Source organism: Mesoplodon mirus, assembly GCF_964341445.2.
Source record: "Mesoplodon mirus genome assembly, chromosome: 2".
NCBI lineage: Eukaryota > Metazoa > Chordata > Mammalia > Artiodactyla > Ziphiidae > Mesoplodon > Mesoplodon mirus.
This window is the reverse complement of record NC_138977.1, coordinates 117207978-117234955: the sequence shown is the minus strand read 5'-3', so window position 1 is coordinate 117234955 and position 26978 is coordinate 117207978. Positions and strand designations below refer to the sequence as shown.

Here is a 26978-nt window from a genome sequence, read left to right as displayed (position 1 = left end):
CACTCTGGAGCCCGCATGCCACAACTAGAGAGAAGCCTGCATGTCACAATTACTGAAGCCTGTACACCTGGAGACTGCTCCGTAACAAGAGAAGCCACTGCAATGAGAAGCCCACGCACCGCAAGGAAGAGTAGACCCTGCTCGCCGCAACTAGAGAAAGCCTACGCGGAGCAACAAAGAAGACCCAACGCAGCCAAAATAAATGGATAAATTTATAAGAAAAAAAAAAGTTTATCATATTTTTGAAATAGCTGAAAGCCTCTCTAATCATCTGTGATAAACACTTCTTTCATTTTGAGGATTACTCTATTTATGCCTGGATAATTCAGTTCCATGAGATAGTATGGCACACAAACATAATCACAGTAGCTGTGTGTGTGAATGTACAAAAAAAAATTTGTTGCAACTATATATATATATATATATATATATATATATATATTTTTTTTTGGCAGTACGAGGGCCTCTCACTGTTGTGGCCTCTCCCGTTGCGGAGCACAGGCTCCGGACGCGCAGGCTCAGCGGCCATGGCTCACGGGCCCAGCCGCTCCGCGGCATGTGGGATCTTCCCGGACCGGGGCACGAATCCGTGTCCCCTGCATCGGCAGGCGGACTCTCAACCACTGCGCCACCAGGGAAGCCCGCAACTATATTTTTTACTTAATTTTTTAAAATGTTTTAAGTCAAGATTTGTGTGATAATGTTATGTCAATTATATCTCAAGGAAACTAGAAAAAGGAAAAAAAAGGGTTTGTGTGAGAAAACGTGGCATTAACTAATTTGGTCTGGATCATTATCTCTTTTTTAAGTTTAGCTAAAAACCTGAAGTTAGCATAATAAAATCTGGTATGTTATATAAAATACATACCCTAGTGCTGTATCTTTATACTGGAAAAGTGTGTTTCAAAGCCAAGTGTCAGCCTAGAGCATATTAATTTAAAGACACCTGAGTGAAGTGGTTTATAAGTAAAATGATGACAGAAGTACAGCTACAGCACCATCAAAAAGGCACTAATACTTTCGGGAAGTACTAATTTCAACTTCACGGAAAAATCAAGAGTATTACTATAGGTTATTAACAGAGACACTGGTCCTTCAATTTAGAACCTCTGCATCTAAGAAAGCATCAAATTCCTTTACAAAGGCTTGAAAACCAGTCTGACACGGTTGTCTGAGGAAAGCAGTGCCTGCAGAGCTGGTTGCTCCAACCTCCCACATACAGTATTTGGTTAAGGGTGGAGGGGTCTGTCAGTAAATCAAAATGTTTGTGAGAAACTGCACACGGCAAGTGCAAAAACAATGTTACACAAATATATTTAAGCTGCTCACGCCATACAGTCACTCAGTGCATCATGAGTTTTCAAGTAGGTCTGGATTTGGGCCTGGGTGCAGTTTCTAGTACGTGTCTGGTCCGCTGTGAAATGGCACGGGCGGTTGAAGCAGAGGACATTCAGTTCTTCTCAAGCTTTTAAACACACTCCACTCTTCCTTACAACAAATTACCTTCCAAATTTCCGTTTCTGCCACGTTCACACAAGTACTCCATGTAAACACCTCACACTTGTAACGAGAGATACTATAAACCCATAAGGCAACGAACGCAGCCCTGCGCGCCTCACCTTTCTCAGGATGCTCCGCTTCAGGCTGATTACTGCTGCTGGAGCTCACGCTGGCGTCAAAGCCCGCGGGCGAGCTGTTCCCTTCCGACTGGAGGTCCTGGAGCTCCCCGGCCACACTGTCCACTTCGATTGTGCTATCAGTCTCACTCTTGATACTGCGGACTTCTTCTTGGTTTGGGGCCAGCGGCTCCGATACTGTTACAGAAGACGGCTGCCGACTGGCTTCCGTCACGGTGACTGAGGAAGGCGACTCGGGTGTCGTGGGAGGGGTATTGAGCACTGAGTTACTGCCACTACTGGGAAATTCCGATTTTTTGTCACTGACCTCCGCTGGCTTTTCCTCGGCGTGTTTGTCGTCGGCACTGGGGGGCGGCGGGGCGGTCAGCTCCGCGCTGGGGGAGCAGCTCTCCTCCTCGGCCACGGTCTGCAGGGACCCCTCTACCGGGCCCTCCTCTGGGGCAGGATGGGGCGGGGAGGCCGCAGCCTCGGTGTCAGAGTCGGAGAAAAGCTCCTTCAGCGTTTTTTTAGGCCACTGTCCCTGAATACTTGACCAGACATCTTTTCGATCTTTAGCTCTGCTGTTCTGAAGTCTTTCATCAGAGTTATTTGAAAGTTTTATCCTTTTTTCGGCAACTTCTGAAAATCCTGAATAGAAACCAGTTGTCCGCAGAGACTTTCTTTTCTCTTCCAAACCGTTGTATTTCTTAGTTGGTGTCGTCTTTGCTTTTGATTTTTCTTCTTCATCTTCATCTGAAGAGCTGTTGCTACTGTTTTCTATGCAGAGGGGCTCTTTGTTCTTGGCCTTCTCTTCCTTTTTGCCAGGTGATCCGGTTTTTAAACACTCCTCGGTATTGCAATACCTTCTCTTACCACGTTTTACCGGTGGCTTTGAAGATTTATCTGCGGTGTCCTTCTTGACATCCTTTCTCTTTTTTGTGACTTCATCTTCTTCCTCATAATCAGTATCTTCAGATAATCCTTCTAAATCTTTTCTTAATCTTTCTGGAGATTTTGACACGGATTTGGCTATTACCAAATCTGCATGGACTTTGTTTTCTTCTAGCAAAGATGAACTGTTCTGTTCCTCTTTTGCAATAAGATCATTTCTGGTGTGGGTCAAGTGGTCAACCTTAGATTCTTCTTTGCCATTGTTATCTAGGTCTTGAACACCTGTCTCATCCTCTTGCTCACTGTCTTCAGCAGAACTTTCAGAAGCTAGAAAAGAAAGAGAAAACAATGAGAATGATCAGAACACTAGCAATGTCTTCTCTGTGCCAGCTAATATAAACATGGATTAGCTCCTATGTTTATAACTACCCCAGGTTGCTAGGTTTTATCCTCGTTTTACAAGTGAGGAAACTGAGCTTCAGAAAGTGAAGACATTCACCCAATGATGGAAATGTTCCATATCATGACTATAGTGGTAGTGACACTACTGTATACTTCTGCCAAAACTCATCAAATTGTAAACATAAAAGTTGTGGCTTTCATTGTTTGTAAATTATACCTCAGTAAAGCTGATTATAAAAAAGAAAGAATTTTCTACAAATTTATGAGCACAAAATAGGGGAGTTAGGATGTAGTCCAAGGTTGTTCTAACGCCAAAGTCTATATTCTTATAAAAGCGTAGCCTTCATTTTTAATGTAGCAATGATCATTCAAAGATTTTGTGAACAATGTATTTCCACGGTAGATGCTTTAAAGAACAACACAATTAAGTAACTTAGACTTTATATAAATGTATCTATAGAATTTATTTCTTAATTGTTCATTTTAGTAAATAAATTCAATTAACTACTAAAAAATAATAGCTTTTATTATGATTTTAACATACCATTTATTGAGAAACTGTTACATGTCAGGTACCTTGAAATGCTCTGCACAGATCATCTCATTCAATCTCACCATAACCCTATGAGCGTGTTATTAGCCCCATTTTATAGTTTAGGAGACTAGGAGTTAGAGAGGCTAAGTAAACCACCCCAAAGAGCTAAAATAAGTCAAGATCAAATCTAAATCTAAGTCGTCTGACTCCAGAATTTAGAATCTTAACTACACTACACTCTACTGAGAAGTCCATGTATATTCTTTAGCTAAATTTGTTAAAAGTAAAAAATAATTGATACAGTTAAGATGGTTAAAAACATTTAACCTTTTCAACGTGTTCCTAAATAACTGAATTTTTAAAATTATTCAAGCAATACATATACATGGTTAAAACAAATTTAGACTCATAATAAAACACCAAAAGCTCTTTTCTTCCCTCCTCAGCCTCCAAAATGTTGTAACTATTTCCTCTGATAGTTACTATTGTTATCTCTTAATAATATGCCATTCGTTGATACGTATAAGCAGTGAGGATTTTCTCTCTTATTAATACCTCTACTCCCTTCTGCCACACTTTCTATACAAGTGGTGTTGGGAAGTTGGACAGCCGCATGTGAATCAATGAAATTAGAACACACCCTCACTCCATACACAAAAATAAACTCAAAATGGCTTAAAGACTTAAGTATAAGACATGACACCATAAAACCCCTAGAAGAGAACATAGGCAAAACATCCTCTGACATAAATTGTACCAGTGTTTTCTTAGGTTCATCTCCCAAGGCAATAGAAATAAAAGCAAAAATAAACAAATGGACCTAAGCAAACTTACAAGCTTTTGCACAGCAAAGGAAACCACAAACAAAACGAAAAAACAACCTATGGACTGGGAGAAAATATCTGCAAATGATGCAACTGACAAGGGCTTAATTTCCAAAATATACAAATAGCTCATACAACTCAATAATAATAATAATAAAAAACCCTACTGAAAAATGGGCAGAAAACCTAAACAGACATTTCTCCAAAAAAGACATACAGATGGCCAACAGGCACACGAAAAAATGCTCAACCTCACTAATTATTAGAGAAATGCAAATCAAAACTACAACGTGGTACCACCTCACAGCAGTCAGAATGGCCATCATTTAAAAAGTCTACAAACAACAAATGCTGGAGAGGGTGTGGAGAAAAGGGAACCCTCCCCTACACTGTTAGTGGGAATGTAACTTGGTCCAGCCACTATGGAAAACAGTATGGAGGTTCCTTAAAAGGACTAAAAACAGAGTTGCCATATGATCCAGCAGTCCCACTCCTGATAATATATATCCAGAGAAAACTATAATTTGAAAAGACACATGCACCCCAATGTTCACAGCAGCACAATTTATAACAGCCAAGACATGGAAGCAACCTAAATGTCCACTGACAGATGACTGGATAAAGATGCGGTACATATATACAATGGAATGCTACTCAGCCATAAAAAAAGAATGAAAAAATGCCATTTGCAGTAACATGGAGAGACCTAGAGATTATCATACTAAGCAAAGTAAGTCAGAAAGAGAAAGACAGATATTGATACCATATGATATCACTTATATGTGGAATCTAAAATATTACACAAATAAATTTATTTATGAAACAGAAACAGATTTCACAGACATAGAAAATAAGCTTATGATTACCAAAGGGTAAAGGGGGTGGGGATGGATAAGTTAGGAGTTTGGGATAAGCAGATACAAACTACTATATATAAAATAGACAACAAGGTCCTGTATAGCACAGGGAACTATATTCAAAATCCTGTAATAAACCATAATGGAAAAGAAAATGAAAAAGAATATGTATATATATGTATAACTGAACCACTCTGTTGTACTCGGAAACTAACACAACATTGTAAATCAACTATACTTCACTAAAAAAAAAAAAAAAAAAAAGAATAAAATCAGAAACATAAGATATTGTACAAGAAAAGAATTGTATAAAGCATGCAGAAAACAGAATTGTTGAAAATTAAAAACATTACAGCTGTCAATAAGCATTACAGCAGTAAATTAAATAGTAAAAGGATTAAAAGATAAAGTTGAGACAAATTCTAAGAAATTAGAGAAAAAAGACAAAAGAATAAGTAACATGTCCCTGCCAAAAGATAAGAATATTAGAGTATACTGCAGAAGGTTCAATAGCAATATAATGGCAGGTTGAGAGAGACAGAGACAGAGAGAGAGAGAGAACAGTGAAATGCAGAGGAGGAAATCAACAAAATAATTCATGAAAACTATCCAGAACAGAAAGACACAAGTTTCTAGAATGAAACAACTTAGTAAGTACAAACCACAGTGGATGAAAATACATCCACACAAGGTATAATCCTGTGAAATTTTAGGACATTAGAAACAAAGATTCAAGATTCCAGAAAAAGGGAAAGGCAAAAACAAGCAATAAAACAAGTCACATACAAAGAATCAGAAACTAGAAGAGCTCTGGACTTCACAGAAATAACACGGTAAGCAAAAAAACAGTGGAACGATGTCAGTAAAATAATTACGGGAAAACGTCCAACCCCGCTAAACCATGAATAAAGATATTTTCAGATATGGAAAGTCTCTAAAAATGTATCTTCCCTCTTATTCACTTGTTCTTAAAATTTACTAGAGAATGTGCTCCACCACAATCAGGATACCAAAGAAGGTTAAAAAAACACATCAGATATCCAAAACAAAGAAATTCTAGGGACCGCTTTGAAGAGAGAGCTCTAAAAAGTTCCCAGGAAGAGAATTGTGCATCAGATATAAAAGGAAACCAGTCCAGACCGTGCAGTGTATTTCCAAAGGAAGTCATATGGAGGGCTATCATCCCCAAGATGCCTCCTGCCATCAACCAGATTCTTTGTATGTATTTTAGCTTGTTTCCACCATTTGGTGATGAAATTCCAGCTCTCCCCTCAATGTCTTGTGTGCCATCACCTGAATCGGATAATGATGTCATTTCACCCGGCCTACACCTGAAAGCCAGGCGTATGTCTGGGAAGCCTAGAGTCAGAAAATACACAGGACCTTCCTACTGCCCCTGAACATACTCCTTTTTGGTCCCCCTCTGAGACTACATCAGATATTCCTGTGGGGAGCCCCGATGTTTCCCAGAATGGCCTCATTACCTTGCCCCACTGAATTCCCTTCCAGAGGCTTTTGTAGACTCACAAAGAAGCTTACTATGACCTAGAGAGTCTATTCAGATAACATTCTCAGGGAGCCTTCAACTAAGTGGAAATACTGCCTTTTTTACATAGCTAGGTTTACGCTTGCCACAGTTTTAAGAAAACTAAATAATATCCTCTTTAGGAATATATATAGGTTTAATATAATTCTAAAGAAAAGTAAAAGAATGATTAAGTCAGAATATTAATTACTTTTCAGGGAGACATAACTATTTTAAGTAAATACTACTTGTTCACCACTGTGGTAGACAAACAATATTCGTATCATTATTCTTTAAATTATATATATATTTCCATATACTGCTCTGTATTTCTGATATGGTAGAAAATTATGAAAAATGAACTTTAGAATATTTAGATATTTACAAATAATAAATATAAATATCCATCTGAAATAAGAGAGAAACACAATTTCCATTACATTCAAAATCAATAAAAATTCAAACTCTCTTAAGTTATAAGAAATGTAAAGTTTGTGGGTTTTTTTTTTAAGAAATGTAAAGTAGTTTTATGGAGATACATTCTTTTACTTCATTTGACAGATCAGATTCTCTCTTCCCCGCCAGTCAGATTTACAAAAATCTTCCCCTCCAGTACTCATCACTTTTATTATTTGTTAAACTTCATTCTGCCTTAAACATTAAGCAATAAGGACATCATAAAAGGGATCATAATAAATATAATCAAGATAAGCAAAGTTTGGTATTCTTTACAAAAAGTTCAGTATAATTTTATAGTCTGATATTACATAATTCAAACTATGTTTTACATGGCTACAGAAAGGATGGTACCTGAAAAAAACACAGTAATAGTACTAGAGGTTGAATATTAAATTTTAACTAAAATCTAATGGTGCCCTCAGCTCTACTAATAATAGAAATATTTCCAAGCCTCAATCAATGGCTGATTTTATTTCAAGTAATAACAAGAGTCAATAAAATTCTGGTTCAATTAAAAACAGAGAATTTGATAATGTCACTGAATTACCTTTATAGAATTTGATTTATAAAAATTGAAACAAACAAAAATTAAAACAAATACTTGCATGCAACAGGATGCTTGTTATGTTTACCTTGAAGTCCATTAAGGATAGAAGTGATTTCTATGGATTTAATATGAGCTGTATCAGAGTTTTTGGCATCAGTAAGATCCAATTTGGATACCATTTCAGGAGATGGATTTGTCTGAAATGGTGGTTTTGACAAACGCCGAAGTTTACAGTTCTTAGGAGAATACTTTTCATCTTTGTCTTTTTCTTTGTCTAATTTATTCTAGGTTAAGGGAAAAAAAAGGTATCCCATGTTAGCCATAATACGTCATGAGGCATTTATTAGTAACAATGTTAAAACTCATTTTTAACTCAACGTTACAGACTATTATTAAAAAACATAAAAAGCAAGAATACAAAAAGTCCCACGAAACAGTCAGAAATGTTCTTTCAAAGTTATTTAACAAATACTACAGGATGAGAAATAAGTTTTTGTCTAATATTTATATTTTAATAGTGGAAATAAGTTAGCAATCAGATAGGCAATTAAGACTAGCAAACTCCCCTACTGCTAATAATTGGTGTTACAAAGTCTGTAAAAATTAAATCACAATAGGCTTAAATATTCACTAAAAAAAAAATACTACTTCTAAAACTTGCTCTGTGTAAGGAAACTGGCTTTTTAGTGCCACACACACACAGCTCTTCTAGTAGCTTAGAGCGATGCTAAATGCAGCATGACTTCCAATAAAGACCAAGAGTGTCCTGAGTCGTAGCTACTGAGTCGTTATACCAAAACTTTAAAAATATGGACCCAATTTCACAGTGAGAAAAGAATAATCACTCTAGGGGAAACCTTTCAGTATTTAGGGCCACTAGGGTATCATTAAGTCAGAGAGTAAACAGCTCCTCACTTTTAATATGAAAATTGAATTTCAGGAGAACTATTAAACACTTCAACTATATATACCATTCAAAGTATTAAAGAGCCATTAAAAAGATTAAAAAATATTCTAAAACCTAGTTAATGGTTCTACTTTCTAATAAAACATTAGAAAGATTCAGTCTTAGAATGAATAAGCGTAATTCTATCATACATAAAAGTAACCTTAATTTCCATACAAGCTCATTAATAGATTCCCCACGGTATCTATGTAGAGTTTGCCTAATAGGGTCTTGTGAACACATTCTAAGGCACTACCTATATAGTCAGAGAAAGATGAAGAAAAAAGAAGAGCTTCAGATAGGCTTTCCTCTGCCTTCAGACACCTCCTTCTCTTCCTCCAATGGTTTACAGCTATTACAGTAACCCCAGGGCTCCCAGCCACAATACTTAATGACTCCTAGTTGGAGACCAGAGGTGTAGGAAACAGTTGAAATGGGTAAGTGAAATCTGGCTGAGTGGACTTATACAATGTTGGAACTGAAAAAGCCTCAAAGATCATTTAGTACTGTTTTCAAAATGCTTTTCCATAAGCTGACAATCTTAATTGTACGCAAATCTAGCATTTGATAAATTTGCTATTTCAAGAGAGTATTTCCACTCTACTAACACTAATGCACACACACTTAATACTCATTTTGGAGGCAAAGTTCCTTAATTAAGAGCTATAATACAGCAAGATAAGCACTCACCTTTATTTTCTTGCGATGTTTTATCTTTGGCACATTTTTATCAGCAGGTCGTACTATTTTATCTGCTTTAATCCATTCATCATATCTAAAATTGAAGGAAATTAACATAAATATAAAACACATACCACAGAAGGAACCATGCCATATTACAGAGAAACTTGTAAATAGAATCAGAACATTTCAGAACTGGAATGGGCCTTGGAGGCCATCTAGTTCAACTTCCTGGTTCAAGAAATAAAGTTACCATGGCTCAAAGAGAGAGATGAAGTGACCTATCCAAGGACACAATGTCATCTATTGCTGAGCTAAGACTCAGCAAGATCTCTGGACTCCTGGACTAGCACTCCTTGCTCTGTTGCCCCAATGAGAAACCAAATCCGTGCAATAGCTATTAAGAGAAATCCCAGTATTTCCTATACTTTTTTGTATACTTTGTTGTGTTCGTAAGCAGCAAGTAGCCCATTTTTCCTAACCGTGTCAGGAAGCTATAAGGGGAAGCACAGCTCTGCCAAGCCTCCAGTGCCAAGACACTTGTGTGTGCAGGCAGCCGAGGGCCAACAGTCGTGATGGCCCCTCCACTCAGTGCTGGCAGTCTGCGTGATTTTACAGGGTGCAAGTCACTACTGACTGCAATAAATCTATTTGTTTAAAGGGAAAAAAAAAAAAAAGACAGTTTACTTTTGTAAAAACTCAGCCAGAAAGAAGAAGCATTAAAAACAAATTAACCTCTTTTTATGTTTGAAAGTTATCTACATTTATTCTGGAAAATGGGAAAACTCACTGACATTTTTAACTCAAGGAAATGAACAACTGAAAATGAGCTTTTAAATTAAAATGTCCTCATTACCAGAGGTATTAAGTGAAGTAATAAAGACCTTAAGTCAGGAAGCAAATGACCTGGGTCATTAGCTTACTAATAAATTACATTCTTGCTCTAGATAGGCCTAGTTGTATCTGTAACAAGTCCCAGGCAGAGCTATACTGCTGGTGCAAACCATGAGCTGCGGCGAAGCTGAGGGCTCAGCCCCACAATGGTTAAGGCAGTGTCTGCTGGAAGCTGCTGAGGGCCACAGTGATAACTGGAGAGGATGAGGAAAGAATGGAATGAGTTCTAGAAAAGTCTTTACATATCCTTGCTGACTAGTTATGTGGCCCTGGTCAAGACGTTCTCAACCTCAGACTTAGTTCGCTCTGTATAAAGACCACATTAAAAAGATAAAATAAAAAAATAAGACTGCATATCACATATGGCTCTTTGAGGATCAAATATATGATAAGTGCTTTGAAACAGTTTAAGTCAAATATTATTCTTCTACTAAACACACTCCTCTGGTATTTATACTGGCACACTAGCACCTACCTGTACATTTATAGTAATTTTAATTTTCCCATTAATACTCAAAATTGCATGATGCTTGACAAGAAAGCAATTTAGTTCCTTCCAAAATTAGAGTGAAGGTGAAGAATGAACAGAAAATATATCTGCCCTCTACAAAGTTGAATGTGAACTTCCAGAAGTTGCTCTTACTTGAATATAGTTATGGAAATCAATGCTATGTAATTTAAGAAAAAATAAAACAAGCTTTCTATCTTCTTATGAGATAAACTAAAAACAGTTCATGATGGTTACACATAACATCAGCATAAGCTAAACGAAGATATAAGAGTTTTTTACCTTTCTTAACCAAAGACTACTTGTTGTACAATTAATTTTGTAATACCAGACATTTTGACTACCAGTACGAGTATGATTCAATTCCACTTGGATTTTTTTTTTTTTTTTTTTTGCGGTACGCGGGCCTCTCACTGTCGTGGCCTCTCCCGTTGCGGAGCACAGGCTCTGGACGCGCAGGCTCAGCGGCCATGGCTCACGGGCCCAGCTGCTCCGTGGCACGTGGGATCTTCCCGGACCGGGGCACGAACCTGTGTCCCCTGCATTGGCAGGCGGACTCTCAACCACTGCGCCACCAGGGAAGCCCCTCCACTTGGATTTTTGACATGAATTATTATATTGCAAATTTGGGTGAAACAGTAGCTTTCAATGCAAGAATATCACCAAGATATTGTAGCTTTGATGGAGCACCAAACACATCAAACAAGCAAAAATACTTACTGTCCCCATAGTTACAATGTTCACTGTGACAGAGAAAGATTTCTTTATGAGTTAGAGGTAATGTATTTTGCTTAAATTCTCTTAGGAACAAGGTATAAGGAATATATACATAAATAAAGTAGTGGTTACTCCACATGGTACAGGCTGATGCTCACTGCCTAAGCTCCACTACAGTACAGATACTATACGATAATCATTTTCTCCTCCACCCAAATATAAACTAAGGATGGTATATAAGAGGACTGGTTATCAGAAGAACTTTAGTGAGTTTGGGGGTGGAAAGAGTGTTGAGCCAGGCAGGAAACAAAAAAGAAAGATTCTGGAATTAGAAGTAACAAACTATACACGCTTCTAAAATACTTGAACAGCAGTAATTAAACACAAGGGTCTTACTATTCTACATGACAATTTTGCTTGAAAACTACTGACTATTCTGTATGGTTTTAGGAGATTCCTTGGGAAATTCTTTAGATATGTTTCCTACTAGAGCAATTACATGGTAATGTATGGTTCTATAAGTATTAGCTAATATTTATATTGTGACTCCTTTATTATTTGCCTCTTTCTATTCTCCTTTCTCAGTGCTTTTTGTTTGTTCAGGCATTCCCTTGTTCTAATACTATTCTTTTAGATTTTTTTCTTTTTTCAGCTAGATTTATGCTGCCTTTCATAAAATGTAATACACAATGTTGTTATTGTTATTATAATTAATATCCTTCAGAACTAGAACATGCCTTAAAAATCTATCAGGAATTTATTTCACAGATTGAGAAACTCAAACCATGGAAGCGAACTCATCTTGCAAGCTACAGGCTTGCCAAAAACCACTATGTGAGGAGTTAGAGAAAAACGGGGAATGGACTGCCTGTTAAACAGTGTAATACTAGAATGATTACTACTAGGCAGGCCAGGTCCTGTTCAGAGTAAGCATACAGAAGAGTCCAGACCAGCAACTGAAAAAGCCTCATTAAGAATGCACAGTATGAACCAATCCACGAGGAGGGAGAACAGGTGAAAACAATGTGTGAGAATTTTGGTTAAGGCAGCTTTTTCAAATTACAAATGCCTTTAACCAAACAGAGGTTGAGACCAGTGATGTAAACATTAACAGAAATATTTCAAAATGTAATGAGGTTCCAAGTAGCACTTTAGTTGCCTGATTAATCTTACGAGGAAAAAAAAAATGATGATCAGAAAATAAACTGATAGCTATAACTGATCACTGTATATATTTTAAAAATAGGAAATGTTCTTTCCCTTTATGTAATAATTAGAGTATTATTCAGGAGTTCTATTCTCTCTTCTTTTTTTTTTTTTTGGCTGCAAGGCATGTGGGATTCTAGTTCCCCAACCAGGGATCAAACATGCGCCCCCTGCACTGGAAGCATGGCGTCTTAACCATTGGACCACCAAGGAAGTCCACAAGTTCTGTTTTCTTTACAAAATACTTTCAAAGACCAGGAAGGAGAGAAACATAAATTCATGTGGGGAAAAAGCAAAACGATACACCCCGAAAGGCAACATTTCCTACTGACACTAAATTATGTAAGAAAGAGTTAGGCCAATTTAATTTTTATTTTACTAGTGCTTGTTAATTTAAATTAAGTAATATTAGTGGGTTAAGATCTCTGATTCCCTATCAAATACCAAGAATAAAGACTTGAATGAAGGGAATTTAATTCAGAACTACAGAAAAAGCTGCCATTGATTCTGTTTATTCTATATAAACAAACTTTTTATATAGTCTATTTAATATACATTAAAAAGAGATTACAGCACATTTACTTTAGGCATAAGAAAACAGTCAAAGAAGACAGAAAATGGGAAAATTTAGCTCAAATTCAAATACCTTGGACACCATAGAAATTGAAATTACAGGGAAGTGGCAAACAACAGAAAATTGCAGCTAAGAAATAGAAGACCGTGAAATATTTCTCATCTCTCCTTGGGGTACCATGCCAAGTACGGTATCCATTCATCCCTCAAAATAGATTCTTAAAGAATACAAGAATTGGGGCTTCCCTGGTGGCGCAGTGGTTGAGAGTCCGCCTGCCGATGCAGGGGATACGGGTTCGTGCCCCGGTCCGGGAAGATCCCACATGCCACAGAGCGGCTGGGCCCGTGAGCCATGGCCACTGAGCCTGCGTGTCCGGAGCCTGTGCTCCACAACGGGAGAGGCCAAGACAGTGAGAGGCCCGCGTACCGCAAAAAAAAAAAAAAAAAAAAAAAAACAATTTAAAAAACTAAGTCAAATATAAATTTTTTGGTTTTAAAATGCTTCCATCCTTTTCTCAAACATTCCCAAATATATGGACATGCTGTACTTCCCTCACAGTGGCTCTCCAATATTCCTGATTCAGCTTTAAGTACCACAAAGGGAATCAAGACATTAGAACGCATATTCTGATGGGGTCTCTCTACTGTGCAGGAACTACGAGCAGCTATTTAGGTATTCAAAGGTATTAGGTATTCAACAGGTATTCAAAGAAACCACGTTATTGTTAAATACCTAGATTTCTCCCCAAGGCTAGCAGGACTATTGCTGTCAGCTCTCACGTTCTGAGATAATGTAGCTTGAAAACTAGGAGAGAAATTTAAGCTAAGTGGTTGGCCTACAAACAAAATGACCTGTAACTTTAATCCAAGCAACAGAGTTTTATGAGAATGTCTGAGGAAAACAAGGAAGTTTGGATTATTGATATAAACTATACTACCTTTAGGTGGACTTTAAATTTAGAAATTACGAACAGAAGAGAGTAATTGGCCTGTTTGTGACAAAAGGAAATATAGTTTGCTAGGGCACAAGGAAAAGAAGATTACTAAATGCTTCCATTTAAAAACAAATATCAGAAAACAAAGAAAAACAAATATTGGAACAAATATTAACAAACACTGAGTTCGAAAATGAAGACTAAGTCTGTTAATGATTAGACCATACTTTTTCAATTCAGTTATCAATAAATTCATTGTAATTAATGCATGGAGTCTAGACAAGTACCTTCTCTGATATTTAAAGTACTAAGGAAAATATTTTCAAAGAATATACTGACTTATTTGAGAACAGTCTATTGAGATCATCTAACATTCAACTAACGGAATAAACGTGAAGGAACAGATGCATGAGCAACTCATTTAACTTCTAGCGGTCTGTTCCCTGACCTACCTAAAATGAAGAAGGTAGAACAGATGATCCCCAACTTAAAAAATTATATGAAACTCCCAGACTACAAGTCTACACAAGGGCTTACTCATTCGACAAATACTTCTTAGGTACCTATCATGTGACAGGCTCTGCGCTAGGCACTGGGTAATAAATGCACCACAGCTCCTTACCAAGGAGTTTACAATTTAACAGAGAGGACAACACTAATCAGTCATTACATAAGTAATAATACAAACCTTCTGAACCATTCGAGAAAAGTAGCTATGTAAATATTTGAAATTTTAATGTGTTGAATTAAAATATTTATACAAAGCTAAAAGGAACCATTCAGAGACCATAGCATACTTGCTCTCACCAGAGAAAAACAGAGTTCTAAAAAGAAAACGTTTTGACTTTTTTGGGGATGTGTTGGCAAATCATCTAAGAAATCATTTAGCAACAATAAAAATGGAAAAGAACATTAGTCAACCAGACATAAGATACCAAAATGGTTACTGTGCCCACATTAGTTCAGATTTTGGTTCTGCTTAAACCTAACTAAACCACTTTCAAAGAAATATCATCAGCCATGTATTAATATAAACCCACACAGTAATTACATGCAGAATAAGGATACTGTACAAATAACTTCATCAACAAAACTGAACTGACAAAACACTTAAAAACTCATTATTTAAAATATGCATACAGATTATAAAAGATAAAATCTAATAACTAACCGTTAATATAAGTGAAATATTAACATCATTAATATGTTGTTTTCTGTAGAGACTCATTTCATAATTGCTGAACAATATGTATTTTATATCCTATCTATAGGCAAAAAACTTAATATATGTCATAAAACTAACTTAGCTTTTAAAAACCTCACATCTAAAGTGGAAATTTAGGCCCTCTTTAGCATGGAAAGGAATTCTTTCCCCCTTAATTGAGTAAGAAAATATGAGGGAAAAAACATGACACCGTAATAGAAAAAAAGACCAAGTCATGATGAAGAGCAGCACTAGTTATTATCAATTATAAACTTTATAAGCAATTTAATAAATATTTACCTACTTTATGAATTTTCTATAATAATCTCAATTTACATATTTATTTTTAATGTGAGAGAATATCTAAAGCAAAATTTATAGAGACCTACTGACTACAATTTAATGCTTTTAGTCATGTACTTAGGATAAAACAAAAATAAAGATAAAAGCATCACATTATTGAAAAAAATAAAATTCTAAGCATGCTATTAACATTTCATATTTCCACTCCATACAACACTGTTAAATCCACATCAAAGAAACAGGAATGGTGTTCATTGTAATAAAGAACATAATAGTAGAATGATAAAAACATGAATATTATAGCATCATCATATTAAAGATTTGACGCAAACAGCCCAAGAGAAATGTACTGTAATTATATAGATCTGTTTTCCTAGAGAATTTAACTTTGTAAAATGAAACAAAAGTATAGGTCTTCAGGCAGAGGTAGTATCAATATATAATGTTAAGAACACATCACAGAGCATTGTACCAGGCTTATAAAGACCACTGCAAATGGTTAACAACTCTGGCACTCATTGTATTTTGTGATGCAGATACTGACTTCTAAAAGTATCCCCAAAATTTGTTTTATTAATATTTGATAAGTTTAGGGGATTAGTCTGTTTGTGCACATTTAGACAAACATACTGATGTAACTGCCAATCTACAAAACTATGAAATGGAATCAGTCCCAGTTAATGCTTTACATTAAATGTACCTGGCAATCTACAAAAAATACTAAATGGAACAGGCCCAGTTAAGTAAACACTCAGAGAGAGAGCAAGAGAGAGAGAAAGGAAAAAAGGAAGAAGGAAAGAGAGAGAGGCCATTTGAGTGCAAAAATATATGAGTTTATTAATCTTCTTCACAAAGGAAATTTTTATTTTCACTTGCACTGAAAAACTAATCAACTTGAAAGTCATTTTTTAAGTAAAAATTTATTTTTATGTTCACCTTGTTCATTGCTTATAAGCTTTCGTTTAAATTTCTCTACGTGTAGGACTGTCTGATACAAAGCATTTGCATGCTGAAAAAGAATTTTTCACATGAGCAGTAACATACAGTCCTTTGACTTCCCTAGTAGTTTTTAATTATAATGCTTTATAGCATAAACAGAAGTAAATAGGCTAGGAGACTGTGACATAAGGGTTTATGGAGACAAGAGTTTGGAGATGGCAGTGAGGTATCAAGAAAAGAAGAATGGCACACAGGAGGAGGAGGAGTGTGCAAAGAGAATAGGAAGACTTGGTGAAAGAGATATGGGCAATGTTCCCTTTCTCCCCTTAAAACAGGCTGACAGATATTTCCTTGGAAACCATTGTCAAATGGCCTTCATTTATAGTTCTTTAACTTCCAACTATAAAAATAAAGCAGACAATTTCCTAGATAGGGTACCTTGCTTTCCTTTCTATCATTACCAGAATAATTATTTCAAAGCATATGAGTAGAACAACTTTGTACTCTTATCAATATTCCTAAGTCCAAAGGCATGTACAATTAAAGTATGGCAGGGAAGGAACAGGGAAATTAAGCTGAAAAAGTGACATAAAATTCTTCAAAGGAACAAAAGGAGACAGGGACTGGAAGAAAGGTCACAGGACACAAGCACTTCCAATCAGATTCATTCAAGTCTCTTACTCTCAATCCCATTTTGACTGCTAATTAGGAGTTGGGCTCTGTATATTACCCAAAGAGGTCATTGTAAAAACTGACTACCATAATCATATATAAAAATTAACTCAAGATGGACCAAAACCCTAAATATTAGAGTTAAAACTATAAAATTCCTATAAGAAAATGGGGAAATTTTCATAACACTGGATTTGGCAATGTTTTCTAGGATACAACACAAAAAGCGTGAGCAACAAAGAAAAAACAGATAAACTGGACTTTATCAAAATTAAAAAGACACTATTAAGGGTGAAAGGACAATTCTGTGGGTTCACAGAATGGGAGAAAATATTTGCAAATGACATCTCTGATAAGGGATTAGTATACAGGATATATGAAGAACTCCTACAACTCTTTAACAACAACAAAAAACAACCAATTCAAAAATGGGCAAAGAGTGTGAATAGACATTTCCCCAAAAAAGATATACAAATGATCATATAAAATTAAGTACATGAAAAGATGTTCAACATCACTAGTTATTAAGGAAATGCAAATCAAAACAACAATGAGATAGCCACTAGATTAACTGTAAATAAACACTTTTTTAAAAACAGAAAATGACAAGTGTTGGCAAGGATATGGAGAAATTGGAACCCTAATACAATGCTGGTAAGAATGTAAAATGGTGTAGCCTCTGTGAAAAACAGTTTGTTCCTCAAAAAGTTAAGCAAAGAGTTACCATATGTAAAATGATACAGAAGAGGTTCCAGTGAGAAAACTAAGCAACATTTGTCCCAATTCCCCACTAGTCTCTATATTCCATAGGTATCACTTTTATATACAAGTCCCCTTTTTTTAGATTTTAATTTCTGCTCTACGTCCATTTCATTGCCAGGAGGTCCAATCTAGTTCAATATTCGTTTAATAGTTACCATACGCCAGGCATGTACAGAACATTCTAGATGTGCTAAGGGATATTAATGGAATGAATATGAAAACTGAGGGGGTTTTTTTCATGTTCTAAAATTAAATGCACTTCTGTAATGTAAAGTAATGTGGTCCCAATTTAAAAAGCTTAAACAATGGAAAAAAATTTACCCACAGTCCTACAGGCAAGTTATATTCCAGGAGGTCAAATCCCTTTGGCTGCAAAAAATAATTCAGAAAAACTCAATATCAGAAAAAGTGACTCAAATCAGGACTGGAAAATCAGGAACAGAATGTAAAATAAGTTAAAAATGGATACCAGAAGAATAAAAGAAGGGAACAATTAGAAGGGAGAAAACACATAAAGATAAGAAATGACAGAATGACTGAGGGGTGGTTTTCAATTTGGGAAAAGTAGAAAAGGAAAATAAACCAGAAAAGTAGTTGCAGCTGCAGCAGCCGGAACCCACGTGAAAAATACCACAAAAGGAGCGATCAGCTGGCTCAGGCACTAAGGTAAGGCAAGTAACAAGAGGTCAAGAAATAAGGGATGGAATTTGGCTAGATGGGGTCCCTGGTGACCGTTCTGGAGGTGTGGTGGAGGCGAAAGCCTTATTGGGTTGGGTTTACACAAAAACAACAGGAGACAAACTGGATAACAAGTGTAAATAACTCTAGTTGTTTTTGCTGGATGGAAGTGGAGCAAAGAAACAGCACAGTAGGGAAAGCAGGGGGAAGCTCAAATGAGATGAGAGAAATAACTGCAGGTCTGTATGTGGATGGGAATGGTTTAGAACAGAGCGAGAAAATGAGAAAAAAGGGGAGAATTTCTGGGACCATATCTCTGATTTAGGCAAGAAGGTATGGCAGTTGGAAGATGGGTTTTAGATAGTAGCATGCTTGTTCACCTAAGGCTAAAGATGAGAAGGCAGAAAACATGGCAGCAGATGTAGGTAAGAGGTGATGTAGTGGAATTCTATAGAAATTCTCTTATTTCAATTTTTCAATGAGGTCACCAGCTGAAAGTGAGGATGGGGGAAGAGTTCCTGGGGATTTGAGGAGATAAGAAACAGTATGAAAAAAATTTTTTCTGTAACTATGTATGGTGATGGATGTTAATTAGATTTATTGTGGTGATCATTCTGCAATATATACAAATATCAAATCATTATGTTGCATACCTGAAACGAATATAATACTGCATGTTAATTATACCAATAAAAACTGTAATAATTAAAAATTACTCCCTTAAAAAAAAGGAATAGTCTGAGAAAGTAGAAAGGGCATGGAAGGAGGACATACAGCGCCCACTTGAGGTTCACAGTGACGAATTTAAAATAAGACCACTCATTGTGGTTGTTTGCTTTCCTCCAGACAGGATCAGCTGCACAGGTGCAGGCAGGGAGTAGTAGGAGTGTTAGATTTCATCAGCGTTCTTGGGGTTTTGTCAAGCAGGTACTACAAAGCAACAACACAAGAGCAACAGAAGAACATGGGGGTTAAAAAAAAAGATTCTGGGCTTCCCTGGTGGCGCAGTGGTTGAGAGTCCGCCTGCCGGTGCAGGGGACACAGGTTCGTGCCCCGGTCCGGGAAGATCCCAGATGCTGCGGAGCGGAAAGATTCTAACAAATGACTGAAGAATGCGAGCAACATAAGGAGAGGATGAGGGCGGGGGGAGATGGGGGCTGTACATGCTGGAGAGGCTCTCCCCTCACCTGGACAATGAATTCCTTGCTAGGGACTATTTCTTTGTACCTTTAGTGCCAAGCACAGTATTTGGCTTATAGCTGTTGAACTTATGTTTGCCAAATAAAGGAAGAGATTTGATAAAAAGCAGCTGAATGTTCACAAAAAATGGGATGAAACCCATTTGTTTGTGAAAGCTTTTTACTAGTTCCCACTCCACCCACTCCCTCCAAGGAGGAGCCAATTTGCTTAGAAAAATGAGGTATTTTTAAAATGAAATACATTTTCACTTCATATAATATACTTAAGTATAATTCATCTTACTTCCAGTTTTCTATAACTTGTAATATGGACTAGAACTAACTGTTGTTAGTTATTTAAGAGCCTTACAGTTGAAATTTTAGTCTCTCTTTTCTTTTTCTTTTACTTAAGGGTATCATTTAATGCAGTTGGGAATCATCAATATTAAAAAAAATTCTCTAATCAAACTCCCAGCTCCTTGATTATGGAAAGCCAAAGTAGAAATGAATGGAGAAAAATAAATCAGCATCAATACATAATAAAATATTGATGTATTTTAAATCCCATGCCAAGTAGCCTAGATAGTTCCAACACACTTGGTTGTTTTACTGAACAAGGATAGCTGTTACTGAACAAGGATAAATCCAACACACTCAAGTTTATGGCCAGTGAATTTCAAAGTGTAACTTCATTTTCAAACGTCAATCTCATGTTTTATGGCATGACCTAGAAACTTGAGAGTGAAAAGAACCAATTAGCTAATGATACTAAAAACATCTATAAAATATTAACATCACTAAGAGAAATTAAAACAAATATAACAGAGCCTACAATTAAAAATTACTGAAGTATGACTATAATTTTTTTAATATATGGAGGTATATTTTTTAAAAGACTAAAAGAGAACACACAAGAGTATTAGTAGTGATCCTTTCTTTTATGTACTTTCTCATTTTTCTATATTGAATGCTATTTTTAGATGAGTTTTTAAAAATTCTGTAAAAAAGCATGTGGTGAACTAGTAAATGCTATAGCACTGGACAATAGTTTTACATATGGCCACCATATCTGAAAAATTCTGTAGCAATACTGTACCATTTATAAGTCATTATGTGGTTTAGGATCCAGAATTTTGGCTATTTCCCATAAATGTGATGTAAGTATGTAAAAATGTCTTTTTTTCTCATTGTAGTAGTAAAAAAAAATTGGCCCAAATGCTATCTTGTGTAACAAAAAAATTAACATTTTCAGTTGTGAAATAGGGGTATGTAAAAAAGTAATGTAAAGGTTTAGACAGGTTTAGACAGCACTTTAGAAAAAAAGGAAAAATGTAGAAATTACAAGAAAAACAGTATTTTTCTAACTAAGAAAGATATTCTTATTTTCTTTAAGAAAAACCTGTTTGATGGAAAATGTTTCAGATCAAATAAAATGCAAACATCTCCATACAAAATTTCCAAAATGCTGTTGTAATAAACAACTGCCAATGAAGATAAAACTATTTTTATGAAACTTCATGCATAAATCTTCATTTCTAATTGCACATCTCAAGTGTAAATTCAGAGATCAAGCTGAAGATCCCCAAAATAATAGGAAAACAGTTGTAGAGCTGATGAGGATTTGTTGAGGTCCTCATTAGATTAGCTTCAGACATGAAGGAGCAGCAAAAATCATAATTATTGCTTATTCATCAATAAGACAGACTCTTTGGTTATTAATCCAGAGAGAAATAGGAATACTGTTATGTTGACTACAAGAAAATTAACTGCTTCATCTACTGAAGTACAATTGTTTTCTCTATGACGCTGGAGTCTGTAGAGATCCACCCTACAGGTCTTCATCAAGATGGTAAGTTTTCTTCTTTTGAACGTTCATACCATACAAACGTGTGAGTCGTCAGAAGTAGATGGCATCCTTCTTGTTAACACAAGCATGTCTTGTTGAACTAGGTCTTGTTTTTTTCTATATTATTAAAAACTTGAATGCCTCAATTTAAAATCCTCCCTTACCCTACCCAACCCCCTATCAATTTCAAAGCTCAAGTACTGAACATTCTTTTTACCCTCTAAAATCCAAGTGCTCCTAGGATAGGATTATGCTTTCCTTTAGCAAATCTTTTCTTAACAAAAGAAAGTTGCATCTTAATTGCAGAATAATTTTATGAATGTCTCAATCCTTATATCTAGTAGGCCCCTTCTGTTTAATGAGATAATTAACAGAAAATAATCAAGCCCTCATTACAGTGAAACTTGAGAACACCTAAATTCTATCCATTTGTCACAGAATTTAAAGCATTTTATAAAGGCCACAGGGAAAACTGCCTCATTATATAAACTAGCAAAATAACCAGAAGAACTGAAAAAAAGAGGTAAAAGATGATGTAGCTCAGATTATCTATCTTGTGGGCATTACTTAGTAATTATTAATTTTTGCTGATTCAATTTTTCCTTCCTAACTTTAAACTAACATATTCAACACTTACATTTACATCCTACGCCAAAGTGGAACTCCCTCTACATTTATATTTAATAAGACCATTTAATGTAAAATCAAAATGATTAAACATCAAAAACAGGAAAATATTCTGATAACAGCTCTATCTGAGATCTCAAGTGTCTTCCTTTGAACATGATCATTAACAGTCAGCACTTCAGGTGAGGAAAATCACGCACCACAGGGGCAGCGCAAGAACCAACAGCCAAAAGGATAAATTACACACGATGTTGAAGGAGGTATCTGGAAAGCTTATGTTTCATCAGGACAATACTGATGATAGGCATTCTTAAAATCCAAAACTTTGTTAACCTTCCTGGTAGAAATAATAAAGAAAAAGTCCCAAACAAAACTCCTAAACATTTCCTTATGACTTAAGTTGCTATTTTCTTCCAAGCTTCAGAATGGATCAGAACTGCACTTCTCTCAAATTAAGAAAGGTAATCAGAAGATAATGCTTCTAGATAGAGCTTCCTATTGCTGCAGAAGGACAACACAAATTGTACTTTTAAGAAACAAAGAGTGTACTTTTTTTAAGAAACAGAGAATAGGCGATGATGTTTTCTTAAAAACTTCCCAAACCACAGAATACAATTTAAATATAAAGCATGAGAACTGTATTCCTCCTTGAAGAAGACACTAGGCACACCGTGAAACTACCACTGAAAACTTCAATGGTTACCTTTTCAAGGGCTACAACTCTATCACAGGCTACTTCAAATATATCAAACATTCCAAAATAAACAAGGTTTTTCTTAAAAGATATCAAAATGCTCAGATCCCAAAACTGGCTTGCCAACTTTGGATAAAATTCAAACATAAAATTTCTTTGGATAAACCAAAGCAAACTTGTACAAAAAGAAAATTCAGTCTCGCCTTTCAGTTCCCTAGGTGAGTAGCAGTCGGATCGTGCACTCTATTTCAGTCAAGCAGACTTGCTCATAACATTTCAACGATACTGTTTCAAACATAAAAATTAATTTCGGAGGCTTGTGAACAAGGCTGTAATGCAAGAGCTGTTAATGAGGAGATAAGGCTTTCTTGAAATAGCTAAAGCTTCCTAAGAAATCACAACTTTAAAATCCCTGCCTACTAAAGGAAAGAAACAAGATTACAAAGAAGAGGTTACTGCAGCAAGGTGGCTGAAAATGCAAGAGACCAAGAAGCCTGATAACTGGCTTGTGGACATCAAGAAGCTCAAAGCCCTTTTACCTTTTAAAGAAATTTTTCTATCATTTCACTAATAATGTTGCCTCTATTAATCTACATGCATAACATAAAAATCAGCTACATAGACTTCAGTTTTCCAGACACTAAGGATACCTTTGAACTACTGAAAACAACAAGTAGGAAGTCACTGAGCGAGGCACTTACTTGCCAAAACTACATGATTTTTGTGTGGTATACTGTGCCCTCAATTAGAATACTAAAAAATCTGTAATTCGTTAAATATTAAAATAGGAAATTATTTTACAAGTGTTTTTAGGTAGTAATCACTAGCTAAAACTCAAGTTACCTCACATTCCATCCGCAGTAATGCACCAAGTAAAGGACCTCTCCACCTTCGACATCAGAATCTTTAATACTAGCTTCATACATTTTTTGATTTTTCCCTCGTCCATACCGCACTTGGACTTTCATGCCTGGTGGATAGCACTCAAACTCCTCTTCTTCATTGTTGTCATCATCCTCTTCATCCTCTTCCTCCTCCTCCTCCTCCTCTTCTGCTTCTTCATCATCTTCCTCTTCCTCTTTATTCGTTTCATCTCTTGAAAGGTTTAAAAAATTGCAGTTAATAAAAGACACTTCATAAGCTTTTCAGTTCCAAACCACATAAAATGATAAAAATCGTGGCTGTGATTGTTCCGGGAACAGCAGGTTCCAAGTGTATGATATTCTCTGAGTTTCTATTTAATATTAAAAACTAAAACTGTGTAGGATGACCATGGATGGTTACAGAAAGATACATTTAGAGAAAATTAAAACAGAAAAGTAAGTGCATTAAAAGAAAATGTCCAACAGCCAGAAGAATAGAAGTTGTGTTGAATAGCAAGAAACTAGTAAGGTCGAATGTAACATTTTTCTCATGTTTTATTGTAAAAGTGTTTTACATCTCAGTTGACAAAAACAAAAATCATCACACCTTATAGCCATTTTCTGACTAAAAATTATTTTTCATTCAAATATTTCCAACCTCAGAATGTTTAAACAAAACTTTTTACTAGCCAAATGGCTAGTCTTAATAACTTTAAAATAATTCCAACTAAATTTTCAAAAGTTATACTAAATGAAATATTACTTTACCTTTCACAGTAATATCCTACTAACTTCATATTACTATCACATCAGGTTTTTTCTTTCTATTCTTCTAAACTTCAACACAATTTCTGCTCTCTTTAACACATATTTACTGCAAGTCCTCTTCTACCAATTCTCTCAACTTTAAAGTTCTGAAGAAATAGGTATATGAGAGGCCAATTCCAAATAATATGAAACTAAAAGTCATTTGCATTCTAGAAGCAGCAATGCAAACCATTCTGGTCTTCTCAATATCATGCACCTTCTAAAGCTGAGCATTCATATTCATTTTATATTAGCCACAAATCTGTATTCAACAAATTGGAGAAAATCTTAAATTATAAATCCTTCCAGGCACTAGATTTACCAAAAAAAATAAATTTCAATAGGAAATTCTGGACTATATTTAGTTTTAATTTGCTCTGCAATATGTCTATACTTATTACAACAGTTTTCTCTCAAAAAGAATCCATCACTTTACAGCTGACAAATGAATAAATGTCATAAAACAGAACCACAAGACAACTTAAGTAATTAAGCTTTAAAAGTTAATGGCTATTAATATTTATATAAAAAGTCTTCCTCCACTGATAACTTTAGTTTTATATTCTTATATGCTAAAGTACCAAATGAGCCAATTTTCTCTGAAATACATCATAAAGTCTACAAAGATCCTTAAGAATTAATCCTATTTTAAAGACTCATTTACAGTCAAATAAATAGGTACTTAAAAAATTAAATGAATCCAGCTGTAATCTGAGATAAAAAATATGAACTCTGTTACTGAAAATATATTAACATTTCTATAATGAAGAAAAACTTATTAGTAAGGCTAAAATATCTAAGAAATTATCAGAAAGGATGTTACGGATGATAAACTATTATTAACAACTTTAAGTAAATGATTTATATATACTATATATGTAGTATACATATATAAAATTAAAATAGTTAAGACTTTTTTTTGAAAGAACACTACTTGTTTAAATCATAAAAGTATATCCCTGCACATCAGGGAGTAAAGGAAGTGTATTCTGGTGGCTACAACAGAGACTGATTATGTACCAAAGAGATTTATCATGCACCTCAGAATCATCATAAAAGAGATAAAAGATATATGAGAGATAAAAAGTCTAAAATTTTTAAAACGAAAACTAACTCTAAACTGTATCTTACATTATATAATGCACTGAGCACACTGGTAAATGCCAATGATAGCAAGCACAACCTGACTTAAAGTGGTAGCCAGGACAATCTTTTATTTAATCTGGAATAAAAACCTAATATTCTGCATTAATTTTAAAAAGCAGTCAAAAATTAAAAATTCTCATTTAATGTCAACCTCAGACGCAAAGCAAATAGGAATCACTCAACTAATACACTGAATTATAGAGAAGCAAACAACACAATTACTGGTTATCAGCCAAAGCAAATATTCTCCTCCTCCTCCTCTTACTGGCAAAATCAGAGGTAAATGCACTAAACTAAACAGAACACAGAATGCCAAGAAAGAGAGCCTTTCAAAGTATAAAATGCAGCCAGTACACAGGTTAAAAAAATTAAGTTGATGTATATATTACTCACACATACATGCACACAAACACAACACACACACACACGCACACACACACACATGCACGCACACCCCATTAGTTAGCTTTTAGAGAACTCCAGTTTGGGAAACCAAATGTATCGACCAGGAACTTTTCATCCGAAGTCACAAAGAAATATCAAATTTCCCAAGGTTGATGTCATATGCCTTATTTACAATGGAACAAATTAAAAACAAAAAAACTACTTCGGTTTATTAGTACCTATTATGGGCCAGGCACTGAACCAGACATTTTACATAAATTAAATGATTTACTCTCCCCTACCTGGACTATGAGGGAAGAACACTGAAAGTTCTTGGTAGCAGCTAATTACTTAGAGAAAGTTTATATACTAGAAAAATACTTACACATTAATTCTTTATAATTATAAAAGTTTCTATTGCACTTATCTAATAAAATTCAGAGATCAATTTTGGACATTTCTAACCGTAAAGCTTCTAAAGAACCCATAACACTTCTAAAGCAGTCACAACAGGAAAGTTTCAGTTTGTTGTATGATATATTTATAAATATCTGTGGTAAATAAAAAGGCCATATAGTTGAAAGATTTTTAAAAATCTGCAAAATATAGTTTATACCATAAAATAAGCTGAAGTACCACCTTGAAAATTTAAGATAACTATTAGTAACAAAGAGAAAATACAGGCTAATCACAGGGCTTTCCACACAGTAGATGCTCTGGAAATGTCTACGTATTTAAAAATTCAGCAAAAAACTGAAT

The 26978-nt window shown here is 35.4% G+C and overlaps 1 protein-coding gene across 6 annotated transcripts in view; it reads right to left on the bottom strand.

Annotated features, from left to right (window-relative positions):
- The window catches only part of ARID4B (AT-rich interaction domain 4B), a 125512-nt gene that overhangs the window by 10579 nt on the left and 87955 nt on the right, over nucleotides 1-26978 (bottom strand). For 4 of the 6 annotated variants that reach the window (XM_082635110.1, XM_082635111.1, XM_082635114.1 and 1 more), the window contains exons 17-20: nucleotides 23863-24114; nucleotides 9293-9377; nucleotides 7742-7940; nucleotides 1620-2834 (exon numbers count right to left, since the gene is read on the bottom strand). In XM_082635110.1, the coding sequence (XP_082491236.1) occupies nucleotides 1620-2834; nucleotides 7742-7940; nucleotides 9293-9377; nucleotides 23863-24114 (1751 nt within the window). The remainder of the gene's footprint in view (nucleotides 1-1619; nucleotides 2835-7741; nucleotides 7941-9292; nucleotides 9378-23862; nucleotides 24115-26978) is intronic. The other 2 variants (XM_082635112.1, XM_082635113.1) reach the window with 2 other exon arrangements.